The following is a 13,637-nucleotide window of genomic DNA, read 5'->3' on the forward strand; positions in this document are numbered from 1 at the left end:
TTGATTTCGTCCTTTACAGTGCAGTGCAATGTTGCTCCGTCGATGCAGAAGTGTCATACCGCTAAAGGCAGAGCTTGAGTGACCCCCTTAATTTTCTTTGTTGATTTCGACCTTTATCGTGCAGTGCAATGTTGCCCCGCCGATGCAGAAGTGTCATACCTCTAAAGGCAGAGCTTGAGTGACCCCCTTAATTTTTTTTTGTTGATTTCGTCCTTTATCGTGCAGTGCAATGTTGCCCCGCCGATGCAGAAGTGCCATACCCCTAAAGGCAGAGCTTGAGTGACCCCCTTAATTTTCTTTGTTGATTTCGTCCTTTATCGTGCAGTGCAATGTTGCCCCGCCGACGCAGAAGTGTCATATACCCCTAAAGGCAGAGCTTGAGTGACCCCCTTAATTTTCTTTGTTTATTTCGTCCTTTATCGTGCAGTGCAATGTTGCCCCGCCGATGCAGAAATGTCATACCCCTAAAGGCAGAGCTTGAGTGACCCCTTTAATTTTCTTTGTTGATTTCGTCCTTTATCGTGCAGTGCAATGTTGCCCCGCCGATGCAGAAGTGTCATACCCCTAAAGGCAGAGCTTGAGTGACCCCCTTATTTTGATTTGTTGATTTCGTCCTTTATCGTGCAGTGCAATGTTGCCCCGCCGATGGAGAAATGTCATACCCCTAAAGTCAGAGCTTGAGTGACCCCCTTAATTTTCTTTGTTGATTTCGTCCTTTATCGTGCAGTGCAATGTTGCCCCGCCGATGCAGAAGTGTCATACCCCTAAAGGCAGAGCTTGAGTGACCCCCTTAATTTTCTTTGTTGATTTCGTCCTTTATCGTGCAGTGCAATGTTGCCCCGTCGATGCAGAAGTGTCATACCCCTAAAGGCAGAGCTTGAGTGACCCTCCTAATTTTCTTTGTTGATTTCGTCCTTTATCGTGCAGTGCAATGTTGCCCCGCCGATGCAGAAGTGTCATACCCCTAAAGGCAGAGCTTGAGTGACCCCCTTAATTTTCTTTGTTGATTTCGTCCTTTATCGTGCAGTGCAATGTTGCCCCGCCGACGCAGAAGTGTCATACCACTAAAGGCAGAGCTTGAGTGACCCCCTTAATTTTCTTTGTTGATTTCGTCCTTTATCGTGCAGTGCAATGTTGCCCCGTCGATGCAGAAGTGTCATACCCCTAAAGGCAGAGCTTGAGTGACCCTCCTAATTTTCTTTGTTGATTTCGTCCTTTACAGTGCAGTGCAATGTTGTCTCGCCGATGCTCCTTATTTTTTTTATTATCGACTCGCAGCTGTGACACTTTCGTGAGATGTGGGTGGTCGTAGCAGGAGTTGGGCCATTTTGTTATGAGGCACTGCCAAACCACAGATAAGTCTCTAATTGGGTTAAGCTGGCCCACACTATTCCAAGCATATTGGTAACCAGAATGGCGCGCTTGTAGCTCCGAAAACTATCGTTCAGTTCACTTTCGCTGCTCACTACAATGAAAAGAAGCAGACCCTAATCATAGCGCGTTTCTTTCTGAAAATGAAATGTTTACTGTCCGTTATCACAGACGGCTCGTTATAAGGGCAGTTTTGCTCAGGAACGGAAGCTTCCGTATTTGCGAGGCATGACTGTGTAACTTGAAAAGTAGCCAATGTCTTAGAACTTCGCCGTCGTTTACTCGCCCGGCTGCCCCTTTTCGCTCATCTGCTAAGAAGAGAAGCACGCAGCTCTCTCGCGTACTGCCATTGGCTCAAAGCGTGAAAACGCTGCTCGTGACATATACGCCACGTGACTCGCAAGTGTCAAACTCATTTCCGTTATTTGTTTTTTTCGAATGGTGGTCGGATGTTTGTCAGTCCCATGTGCCTCCTGTGACTGATTTGGTGCAGGAGGTGCAGCAGTATTACAGAATACCCCTTAATAATAACAGCAAAGTAAATATGTTCTTGCGCTTCTATAGTGAGCGATTATTCATGCTAATTTGACAAGTCACATTCAGCTCCGTATATTACAAGGTAAATAGTTACTGCAAATTATCAGACCCTCCATTTGATGGGTGTTGTGGCACTATTTTCCAGAGCTTTCGATTATGGGCTGGGGTTTTACGTAACTCCCAATGCTGCGTGGGCATGGCTGCTAATAACCAGCCATATTTCTGTAGCAATACCACTGGTATAATATTTCGCACATTGTTACTATCCAGGATGCTAGCGTAGTCCAACGTAATATCAGCACAGCAAGCGCCTTTTCCATCCCTCCAACATTTATGCCTGCTGTGTGGGAGCTACCATCATTTATTGAACAGAGAACGCTGAGAGTTGTGATGCTTGGGTCACAGCCATTCTTCAAAGAAAAAAACAACAAACGACTCGGTTCATGTTGGTACTTTTTTTTTACATTTCTGGCATTCTCAGAGGACGCTTGACATGTTTTGTACAAACCGTTTTAATACTGCACGTCACTTCAACTTATATTAAATGCTCTTGGACGCCTGGAATCGCCTCAGGAATGCTGGCGTCTTCACGTGACGACGTTGGCATTGCTTCGGTGTCTTGTGCTGGGTGGTGCGTGACTTCTGGCGTAGAAGGCTGTGAACATGAGCAAAGTGTATGTGTAGCATAAATTCAGTGCGGATAGGAACGAGTGGCAAAGGGCAATTTCGAGTAGGAAACCTTTTGATCCATGCGATCTTTGTATACTATGCAGCAGATGTGCTTAGGTAGGCGCGTGGGGAGACAGGGTATGCTATGCTGGCTTACACAGTATCTTAATATGGTCCGTAAGCGTACAAATTTATTCGTATATGTACAGCTACGGTTATCTAAACGGTATCTTCGCTAAGACCTTTTGGATAAGCTGCATTTGCAATTTTCTTAAACACTTGCTCGTCTCCAATTCCAGAATAAACTATTCATTGATTGATTGGCTGACTGGTTGATTGAAGCTCATCTTTTATTAAATGTCCTGAGGGTGGAACTTTCTCTAGCCATCCGTTTAACATCTGGCCTCACTTCAGTCACGGCGGCCGAGGTGGGTGCTTGCTGGTTAATGTGGTGTCGACTAAACTGTTGAAATGCACTGTTGAAAAATTATTGTTTTAACACTACTGAATGTGCAAGTTGCAGCAGTAATGCGATGTGAAAATAATTAAGGTCTTTCCCTCTTTTGTAGGTTGTAGCTTGGTCGCCTTTTCGAAATCAAGAACAAGAAGATTAAAAGCTTCCTGGAAATTATTCATTATCCTCGGCTATTATAAGGCTCCTCCTTCTCCCAGTCTTCGAACCTACTGGGATTCAGTAAAATGTGTGAGTAATAACATTTTTGCCGTTATCTTGTAAACCCATGCCTTATGTAACACTCCCAACTCGAGCCTTAAAGGAAGTGATGCAATGGGATGTGATGGTATGAGGGATCTGTAGAAATCAATGCCCGTAATTAGTTTCTCGAACACTATTTATTTAATATGTGTGAAATTCACAAACAAAGCTTCCGTTTGTCTGCTGGACATACAATTCTTTTCAATGCAGTCTCGTTGACATGTATGGCTTCGCGACTTCGATTAGTTAGGGCATGTGGGTCTACTTTGAACTTTTTTTCTATCATGGTGCCAACGCTAGCGATCACATCAGCATGAAAATAAAAAAATAAAATAAAAGAAGCGGCTGTGAAATTTGTCTGGTATGTGCTGCTCTATCGTCCTTACAGCCCTAACTTGGCACCATCTGATTTGCGTATTTGCATTTTGCAGATCTGTTTTTGAGAACGACGAGAACGTCATTGACGCCGTGAGGACAGGACTACATGAAAAAAATAAATAAACAAGTTCACCTTTAGAGTTTCATGCGATAACCTTGGGGGTCCCTACTATCGCTGGAGCTTTTCTTGGGGTACCCTATGGCAGATCGACACACTTATTGAACTAACGTAGTGGTTGTAACCCAGTGGTGCAAAAATACCTCAGAAGGCAGAATAGAGATAGCGTCTCTGATTCGCGACGGAAAGGTCAAAGGTTTTGTTACTGTAGGCCAAACAAAGTGACCGAGATTGCATTGAAAAGGGCCGGCAAATGTTCTGCGAATGTCATAAACGTTCAGTGTTCGAGAAAAAAAAAGGGGGGGGGGGGGGCATTTCTTTGTGAACACCAGTGGTATAACCCGCCTTTGACCGTTGAATACGACAGGAAAATAAGTTAACAGAAATAAACGAATACTACTTCAGTGCAGTGACCACGTTGTTAATGAACGCAAAGAGGGGTGAATGCAACAGTTATGTGCATTCAGGCACACTCAGGTGGGCTGCTTTTGGTGGTTGAAAGGTGCAGGTGTGCCTCAAGCAAATGAGTTTACAGGCGCGTAGCAAAAAATGTCTTACAAATTTTTGATATCTGGTGGGCCAAAAACTATTGGGCTGCTGAATCAGCTAGTTACCTGACTGCAAAAAAAAAAAAAAAATACGGGATGTCACGGTAATAATTTTCTGTCCTGAACCGAAGTTATTGAATTCCTAGTTCTAATGAAATATATTTGTGGGGAGTAAACAATACCTCACTGCATGCAGTTATTCCCCTGTACGGTCAGAGTCGAGTGCTTGTAATTTTCTTTCAGCTATCCATTTTTCTTTTTTTTACTTCGCTGGCTGCTTCTCCCAAAATACTGTAGCAGTCGCACGAGTTGAAAATATTTATAAATGTTGGAAAACGCGTTTTGGCATCAATTGCCGTATACATGACACAGTTTGGAAAGGGTTTTCGCTCCTGCACAATGCACGGGCCGCAACATTGAATTGACTTGGCCTGTTAGGATCTCTTATTCACTCTATAATTAGCAATGTACCCGACTGCTTCTGCGCCCAACGTGCGAGATGTGCAGCCGCAGTATTTTTTGCATACAAAGTGCCATGCACTATAACAAAACCATTCGCTCCACTCGTGGATGCTGTGCTTGCCCCGGTCATCTCGAGATGTGCAGAACAGTCTTGCCGTGAGGCTGAAATGAACTTGCTTCGTTTTAACAGCAGCCAGCTGCGAAAACATCTAAGAAATGTGAAAGCGCTCGCGCTACATATACCCCTAGCTGCCGCTTTTGACAGTTGAGATTCGGCGCCTACATATGGCGCTACAGCACCCTCTAAATGGCAGCGTTCAATTTACCCTCAATGTTCCTGTTTATACGCCTTTATCAAAATGGTCCCTCTGATATTCATTTAGATCGTTCCCATCATAAACCGCAGTGCTTCTTTTAACATGTCTTCTTGCTAGTTATTCCACGAATACGCTAGGTGAAGCAAAAACGTGGTACCCGATCTCAACTCTGTTTCGTGGTGCACATACGCGCAATAGGTACAAGTGTTATGTTAGTTTCTTTATATACTCTAGTAGCATCAATTTGTGTCTTCTATTTGAGCAAGCATAGCAGAATAGTCCAAAGAACATGATCTCCATATAAATTACGACGCGGGGCAATTCTGGTTAAAGAACTGAATCCATGACTCTAGGCTTTGCACCTGTGTTAGTTCTACTTGCATGTGCGGAGTTCCGTGTTTATTTCGTTTCCTTATATATATGCGCTGTATATTTACCACTTTAGCCGCTTTCAATAAAACTTGAGTTGTTAGCCCTGCGCTGCCCTGTGTCCGTTATATCTTGGTGCTTGTGTTTTTATTACTGGTTGAACTATTCTTGACGCGCACAACAAGACCGCATGCCTTCTCGCCTTCTTCTTTGGTTGATATATGGCGTCAAAACAGCCGTCGTTGTCCACTCTTATATTCTTTAATGCTACCAGAAACTGAGCTCTCTTGACATTTACGATATTGTTTGCTTTGGAGTGCAATAAATTTGAAGTGGCGTGCTGATGTAGACTTTATCGTGCTAAGAAAATTCGAGGACGGACACAGACACACAGACACGTGTTGTGCTCTTGGTGCTTCCACGGACGACAAAAACCTACCCGTGACTTTTGCGTTGAGAGCAGGTGGTTGAGCGGACAAAAAGGACGAACGACCATCGTGAAAAAGGAAAAAGTAGAGAAAAAAAAAGCGGATGAGCGACGAATCCCTAAGATGTTCTAACGGGAGGCTGCAATAAAAGAAGTAGCAGTGGCTGTAGGATGCGTCTCCGCTGTACACGTGAGCGTATTCTCATCCACTCAGACAGAGCGGATAATTTAGACTGAATTGACTATGTGCACGAGAAAAAAAGTGTTTCGTGTTTGCAATGTAAAAAAAAAAATGCTTACTAGCAAAGCCGGGTTAAGATTCAGTGAGTCATTAGTACCTTTTGGTATAACGAAATAAATTAAGATTGACGCTTTGTATAGACCTTGCTTCCCTGCGGTTCAGCTCGGCTCGTACATTGCGAAAGACGCAAGTAATGCATTCTTGATTTGCAATCCCTTTCCAAGCGTATTTCTTCTTTAGTATCTAAATCAACCAGCTATCTAAATGCACACCCAGTTACTAACAACATTCACAGCAATTTCAATGAATCCCCTAGTCTTAGTGTAAGCTGTGTTAGTGTAGTATAGTAGAGAATTTCTCCCCAATCAAACATGAAGTACAAGAACTGGTGTGGTTGGATGTAAACACCCCTCCCTTCAAATGTGAAAAAATAGTCAGAAACGATTGTTCGCAGACTGCCGTGTTATTTACACTCGTATGTTTCAAAACTATAAGAATTCGCTAAACCTGCGCCCACTATTTGATTACGTATAAGGTACATTAGACTGTAAAGGTGTTGCGTGAAGGGCGTATTATTTGACGTTCCTGCTCTGCAATGCTGCGCAATGAATACGTGAACAAGAGTTTACGCTTAATTTGATTTTGAAACACAACAGTAAGTGTTCAGCCCGCAAAATTGTCCTTCATAAAAATGTACCCTAACCAACGAACGCTTTTCTCTTAAATGCTTTTTATCTCCTGAAATTGTAGAAAACACGCTACGCTAGAGAATGCAGTCTTTGTACGAGAAAATAGCATGAACATTATAGCACAGCTTCCAGTCGGGAGAACCTAATGTAACTGCGTTTGCTGTCTAAATATTCTATTACAGCTTTAGAATACTCACCATGCTTTCTCCTGCATGGCCATTCAAGTGATCAAGCATGTGCGTCACACTCAGCTGGTTAGGGTAGTTTTTCTGCAAGAAGAAAACAAATAGAGGCAGCTCTTCTTACGGTATATCGGGTATAGCCTAATGTACAGCTCTAAATTTTAACTTATTTTGAAGAAATTAGGTTACAGCAGCTTTTCATCTCAAACCTTCATGACAGCACAGGAGAAAACAACGCTTGTTCTGGATGTGGATGTCTATAGCGGCGGCATTAGCTGAAAAAAGCCCGAGGTTTATTAGGGGAGATAGTCAGCTGTGAGACCCAGCCTAAACGTATACTATAGTGCTGGAATTTAACTGAATTCATGGATGCAAATCATGACTCGCTTATTAACCAGCATACGAAGTTGCGTACCTATTCGTGCTAAGAGCAGGAAGCCGGTATGCAATATTGGATTATGATTTCTTTTAAGTGAAACAGACTTCCATTTGTATGCAATTATGCAATTTCGGCTTGATGTTCAACCTCAGGTTTACTCCAGTCCCACGATTGTGTTCGCATTATTTCGACAAAATGTGGTAGCCAAAATAATTTCATTATTAATGATAAGGACAAAAGGGCACTACTATATTGTCACTTTCAAATTGCCTTCCAGATTGCTTGCAGATTGCCTTCATTTTTACACGCTACTTTGTGGTCATGAATGAAGAAAAGAAATGGAGCAAGGACGCCAACCTAGTCCAACGGCGCGATACTTGCGTAGAAAGGGGAGGGGGTTTGCTTGATTTTTACGATGCCCTATTTGACACTCACAGCCCCACAAAGACAACTTTCCTGGACATCACCTTTGAATATGAGGCGACTGCGGAATATTTGTATGACCATATTCATAGACGATAGTGTAATCTTCCTATATGCAGGAAGACTGCGCTTTTAAGCTTGGTTGATCTATACGCTCATGCGGAATGGTTAAGAGCACTGGAGAAGAACAAGGAAGAGTTTTTATTGGTATTTATAAACCTGTCATCGTACCAAGGAAGGATATACCGATATATTCATTTATTTATATTGATATTAATTATATTATATTGATGTTATTTATATTGATCGTAGCGGTAGAATATTATGCTACGAGAAAAAAAATTGGGTTCGTAAAAGACTTCCTGTTGAAAAAATGCACTTGTCCAGGATTGCTGGCTATCGAATGGTTTTGCTTAGCCCTCATGGCTGTGCGGCCGCCTCGTTCGAAAGTTGATCGCGGGATTTCTTCGGCAGGATTTTTTCGGATTTCTATAGGCACCAGCCTTTTCTCTCCAACATACACACGCACGCATTTTTGTCGCACTCAAAATATAGAACATTTATACAAGCATCGTACGTCAAGATATGCTGTTGTCACAGGTTTGATTACTTCACATATCTTACAATAATTTCTTTAGAGTATTCTATGACTGGAGCAGTGCGTCAAGTTCTGCGAGAATGTATTTCAGTCTGCATGCGGGATGTTCTATAACAGCGACAGCTACGGATGGCGGCCTCACGTGCAGACTGCTACGCACTCTCGCGGTGTGCATTGCACGCACGCCATACTCATCATTAACTTCCATCTGCGAGCTAAAGCTTTCGCACATTTTACTTGGTTTAACTACGTTAAATCTCTATTATTTTCAGCATGGTTTGTCATGCGTGATACTTTCAACAGAGAAAAGTTTCTTGACATAGCACCACGCAACCCCGGCCGCTTACCAACTGCTGCCAATTGTTGTTCTCGTGTTCGGGTCTGCCTCCGCCGCCAAAAAGGGTGGCGTAGTCGACAGCTGCCATAGCGACAGCAGGGGCCGTCGGTTCTGCGACGATGGACTCTGTGGGTGCGTACGCATGGTGCGGGAATCGGTCGATATAGTTGTCTGAGATGATGCCGATCGTCGGGTGCTGAACAACGTCCACCTGAAGAGAAAAAATCCGAATTCACGTCGGGCGACCTCTTCGTCAAACGGGACTGTGCGGCAACCGAGGTGTACCCTGTATCACTGGATAAAAGCATTTACGATCGATGCCGCGTTATAACAGCAGAGTGTTGAACGGTGGCGATGGTTTCAGAAAACACAGTGATCAACTTATATGAGAGCTACCAGCAACATCTTTTACTCAACGCAAGCTTGATTGCACTCTATCTAACAGTAGGGGCGTTTGGGATTTCAGGCAGTTCGGTAGCAACAAATATCCTCGTGTCTTGAGTGGGTCCAATTTTTAGAGATAAACAAACGAAATCTCACCCTCTTGAGTAGCCAAGGTTCAAGGTATAGTCATGTACCAAACAAGAATAAGCAGATCCTAATTCGAGATTTTTCGAAGGCCTCTTGAATAAGACAAACTGGCCTATTTTTTTTTCTTTTTTTTTTTTTTTTTTTTTTTTACAAATTTAGAGCCGTAAGTTCTCTGCAGGTATGCATCATCATACGGTGATGAGGTGGAATTCTGATTGACTAGTAATATTACTGAAGCACTATTAATTATTCCTGCCAAGAGTACTGGACGATTGTGTTATTACCGCAGCACCTCTCATCCACATTCCGCCGCAAATTTCTCATCCCTTCTGCTTTCCTTTAGAGTGGTGCAATCCGATAGGTTAACTTTTGGGATCCTAGCAATTGACATGTCCTCGACTTACAGCGTACGCTGAAGCGTCATACTTATCACACGTGCACAAATCGCAATTAACTAATCTTGCATACTACTATTAGGTATTCATACTACTTAATCTCTCGTCGCTTTCTACGCTTGCCTGCAGTAGGGAGCCTAGAACAAAAATTAATATTTGAAGACAGACCTTGCTGCTTTTTTGACTCAAATCTTTCCTCTTTCCCACATTTTTCTCATTTTGGACCTAAAAACCACCCCTTCTCTATAACAACACATCCTCACTGGTTAAATTCTTATGTCCCAGTTTTGCTTCCTGTATCGTTTGATACCGCTCGCGATGATATTTATGGGTCTCACACACTTAAATGTCCCATTCATCGGCAATAAATGGAGGTACAAGTTGATGATGCTAAGCAAAATCGGAAGGAAACATTAGTAGTCGATGGAGATGAGGAAGAAATTCATACCTGTGTCGTTCTCACGTGAAAAGGAAAATTCTTGTTTGCTTTTGAGGGCCTCGTCAAGACCTGCAGAAAGATTACAATGTAAGCGGGGCAGGAAAGAATGATTCGACAGGCCGTGCTCACAGAAATCATTGATCAGAATGATACATCTGTGTTTAGACATGTGTCATTCATGTAGTCACAAAAGATCAATTTTCCTATTTCTCAGGAATAATAACTTCACCTTATTGAAAAAGCTCAGGGTATTTAAGCGGGTACAAAATAGACACTTCGTATATTCTAGCTGTTATATTCACAGAGTCAGACGTATGCCGCACTCTGTAAAAATGATTAACGACTGGCGGGCACAATAGATAGGGCATTGTATGTGTAGTCTGACATTGAAAAGCCATGCCTTTGCCATAAGAAAGCCTGTAGTGGAGAGACTGGCCTGAGTTTTAGGCGTTTGAGGTTATTCCACGTGCACTGACCATGTAGAGCACAAATATCTTTTTGCATTCTGTCCCTGTCGAGTTGCAGTCGCCAAGGCAGGGCTTCAATCACGATATCTCGAGCTAAACAGCTGAAAACAATAGCCATATTCTTTCATTGACTTTTGAAATTAATGTGTACAAATGTAACAATGACGCCTGCCTTGGTTATTATTACGTTAGGTATCGAGACTGGAGGCAAAATAATCTTTGCACCAACACGTACGCGTCTGTGCCCTCTTTTCTTCTACGAATATGCAGAGGTGAAGGCGGACGCTCAGAATAGTTTCCATGACCGATATATTATAAGTTACAGTAGCTGTGAACAGACAGTACAGGAAGTTTTGGGACTGGCGTCATTATAAATATTATTGCAGGAATACGTTCAACGGTTACTTTACAGTGCTTTTCGGTCGCTAATTTTATCTGCCCGGTGTCTCTCTATGCTGTCCTCAAGGACTTGCAGAGATGGGAAATGTTCTACTGTAATTGTTAGCACATGGTAAGGTCGATTTGAGCTGTGCCAACTATGTAGTGTCTTAAGACATTGCGTAAAAGCATGACGTCGCTCAGACAGATGTGCACGGCATGACTAAGATGTTTTGCTGCAAATACTAGGCAGTAATAGCCACATACGGTAATCGTCCTGAGGGCGCCAGATGGACGCGCGACTGCCGCGCAGAACGGCACGCCAACGGCAGCGGTAGCTTACGTGTTATAGTAAATTTATAATATGCTTGTACTAATGCTTATATCCTCGTTTCCCTCACTGCCTACATCATTCCTCGCCACGCATCCCCGTTCCATGGCCGTTTACATCACCTTGTGGGCGTACCCAGTGACAAACTCTAGGCACGTGATCTGCGCCACTCCACCGGGCTGTCCGCATGCAGGTGATGCGCTCTTTTCAAACACGGTATAGTTGGCTACACTGTCTGTGGTTGAAATGCCTCTGATTGCACCTGCGCTCGAAGTGAAAGGGCGACATTCACCCCTATCTGCGGTTTCACTAGGGAATTGTGGCGTTGTGACCTAAGGACTTCTGTCATTGTTCATGCCTTTTTGCATACAGTAGGGCAGTACAGCTAGATGTAGCGTGGCCTATACCCCTGCTTTTGCTGCTACTACCAATAGCGTTCTTGATTCAGTTTTCTCTATCATACAACACATCTTTGTGTTCTTTAGTGGCTCTATTAATGCCAGAGCTGCTGTCTCCAATGCTAACTCTTCATTTATACTTGCATGTACCGGTGCGGACAGTAAACGGAGCATGCTATTTCCTTGTAAAATTTTTCACGCTTTGCATAATATAAACTGGCAGTAATGGTATATGCGAGCCAGTAGTAGACGCCAGTGCCCTTTAACTTAGACAAATATTGTTTTCTTATCTCCGGTGCAGAAGGCGTGTTTTTAATCTGAATAGAAAAGCGTGATCCGTTTACTTATGTCCGCACCTATACATAGGTTAACTTTTTTAAAGCTGTCAGACCTTACCAAGCTGCATCTTCTTCGGCTTTTTGTCTGGCCTCCTTATCATTGTAATGAATGAGTGAATGAATTAATGAATGAATGAATGAATGAATTAACGAATGAATGAATGAATGGATGAATGAATGATTGAATGATTCAATGAATGAATGACGTGCCTAAATAGCACGGCAAGCTATGCCATGAGCTGTCGTAGAAGTGATTAGAGCCCTCCACTGCGGCTTTCATCATAGCCCGAGTCACTTTGAGACTTTCTATCCCTAAGGACAAACCGAACCGACTGCTATTGAAGATTTTTCTCGAAGTCAGTTTTGCGTGAAAATTATTGTGAAATTTAAAAGCGTGATTCCTTTTAGACTGCCGACAAGACTAGTACACTTCAACGCTGACCTGATGGAGAACTTCAGATGCCTGCACTTTAGGTCATGAAAATAGCCATCGACATACTGCGGCAACCGGCTGACGAAAACCCAGCTACATAGGTTGTCTACTGCTGAATGCAAACCCCCAGCAGAAGAAGTATGCTGTTCTTGTCTACAAAAATGTTACTGACTTGCGAGAGAGACATAAGAGCACGTAGAATCTTACGAGGAACACGATGTGAGCAAAGAGGATGACCACGAGCTCCACGACGTTGATGACTTTTTCGCGCATCCATTTTGGCACCACAAATGCTGCAATCAGAATGATCACGGGCGCCGAGAGTAGCCTGCACAGAAGTTTACAAAAGGCTCAGTGATGTGGTTTACGTCTTACGTACACAGTGTTCAGCTTTTACAATAGCCGTACTCAAAACAACTTTTCTGCATTCCGCAAGAACCTGTCTGTCAACCATGCGCGTTCTCCAAGTGAATTCGAAGTGGCTGGAATGCATCGGTGTCAATGAAGGCAGCGCTGGATTGTTATTGCGTTTCAGCAACAGATAATAATATGCATGGTTGAAGTGGCGAATTTGAAGTATAGACTGTCTTGACCGGGTATTATAAGAGAATGCAGCAGCCTAAACGAAAAGCGTTATAAATTGTGTATTCACATACTCCATTGCGGTATAAGCTATTCAGGGGACTATTCTGTCTATCTGATTTACTGGTCTGCTGATTTTATGAAGGTGAAAGGAAACACTACTCTGCTAATTACAATTTAGGGAATTCGGACTTATCATTCATATACTACTCCAGTGTTTCAGAAGCACGATGTACCTTTCCCTCCTAAAATGTAAGTAACGTGTGATAATTAAGAGCGACCTTGGTTGAAATCTTGTTCACTCCGCCTAAGTATCCAAGCCCAGGAAACCTGGACATAGGCTTCTAGTTTATACAGCCGCCACCATTAGCTGTACGGCTCTGCACACTAAGAATCAGGGTGATAGTTTTGAATATTTAGTAAATAGTATTAATTTATATGGCTGTCGAATATAGCTAGTGCGAGCGCGAGGAACATATTATTTGTCCGGTATTTCTACGAGGACGAAAAATTGGCCGTGATAACCCAACGTCCATATATCTCCCGAAACTCTCTAAATTTCGCAACATTAGGTGTTTGAAATAC

The 13,637-nt window shown here is 43.0% G+C and overlaps 1 protein-coding gene across 2 annotated transcripts in view; it reads right to left on the reverse strand.

The window, feature by feature from the left end:
- Nucleotides 1-2,443: 2,443 nt before the first annotated feature.
- The window catches only part of LOC146186195 (transmembrane protein 145-like), a 28,585-nt gene continuing 17,391 nt past the window's right edge, over nucleotides 2,444-13,637 (reverse strand). The window contains exons 10-14 of one of the 2 annotated variants that reach the window (XM_084605639.1): nucleotides 12,678-12,798; nucleotides 10,135-10,194; nucleotides 8,771-8,971; nucleotides 7,039-7,110; nucleotides 2,444-2,563 (exon numbers count right to left, since the gene is read on the reverse strand). In XM_084605639.1, coding sequence (XP_084461765.1) covers nucleotides 2,444-2,563; nucleotides 7,039-7,110; nucleotides 8,771-8,971; nucleotides 10,135-10,194; nucleotides 12,678-12,798 — 574 coding nt within the window. Of the gene's footprint in view, nucleotides 2,564-6,030; nucleotides 6,052-7,038; nucleotides 7,111-8,770; nucleotides 8,972-10,134; nucleotides 10,195-12,677; nucleotides 12,799-13,637 lie in introns of those variants that run through there. The other variant, XM_084605640.1, reaches the window with a different exon arrangement.

The sequence above is a fragment of the Amblyomma maculatum genome, chromosome 6 (genome assembly GCF_055883805.1).
Source record: "Amblyomma maculatum isolate TAMU_Amacu chromosome 6, ASM5588380v1, whole genome shotgun sequence".
Classification (NCBI taxonomy): domain Eukaryota; kingdom Metazoa; phylum Arthropoda; class Arachnida; order Ixodida; family Ixodidae; genus Amblyomma; species Amblyomma maculatum.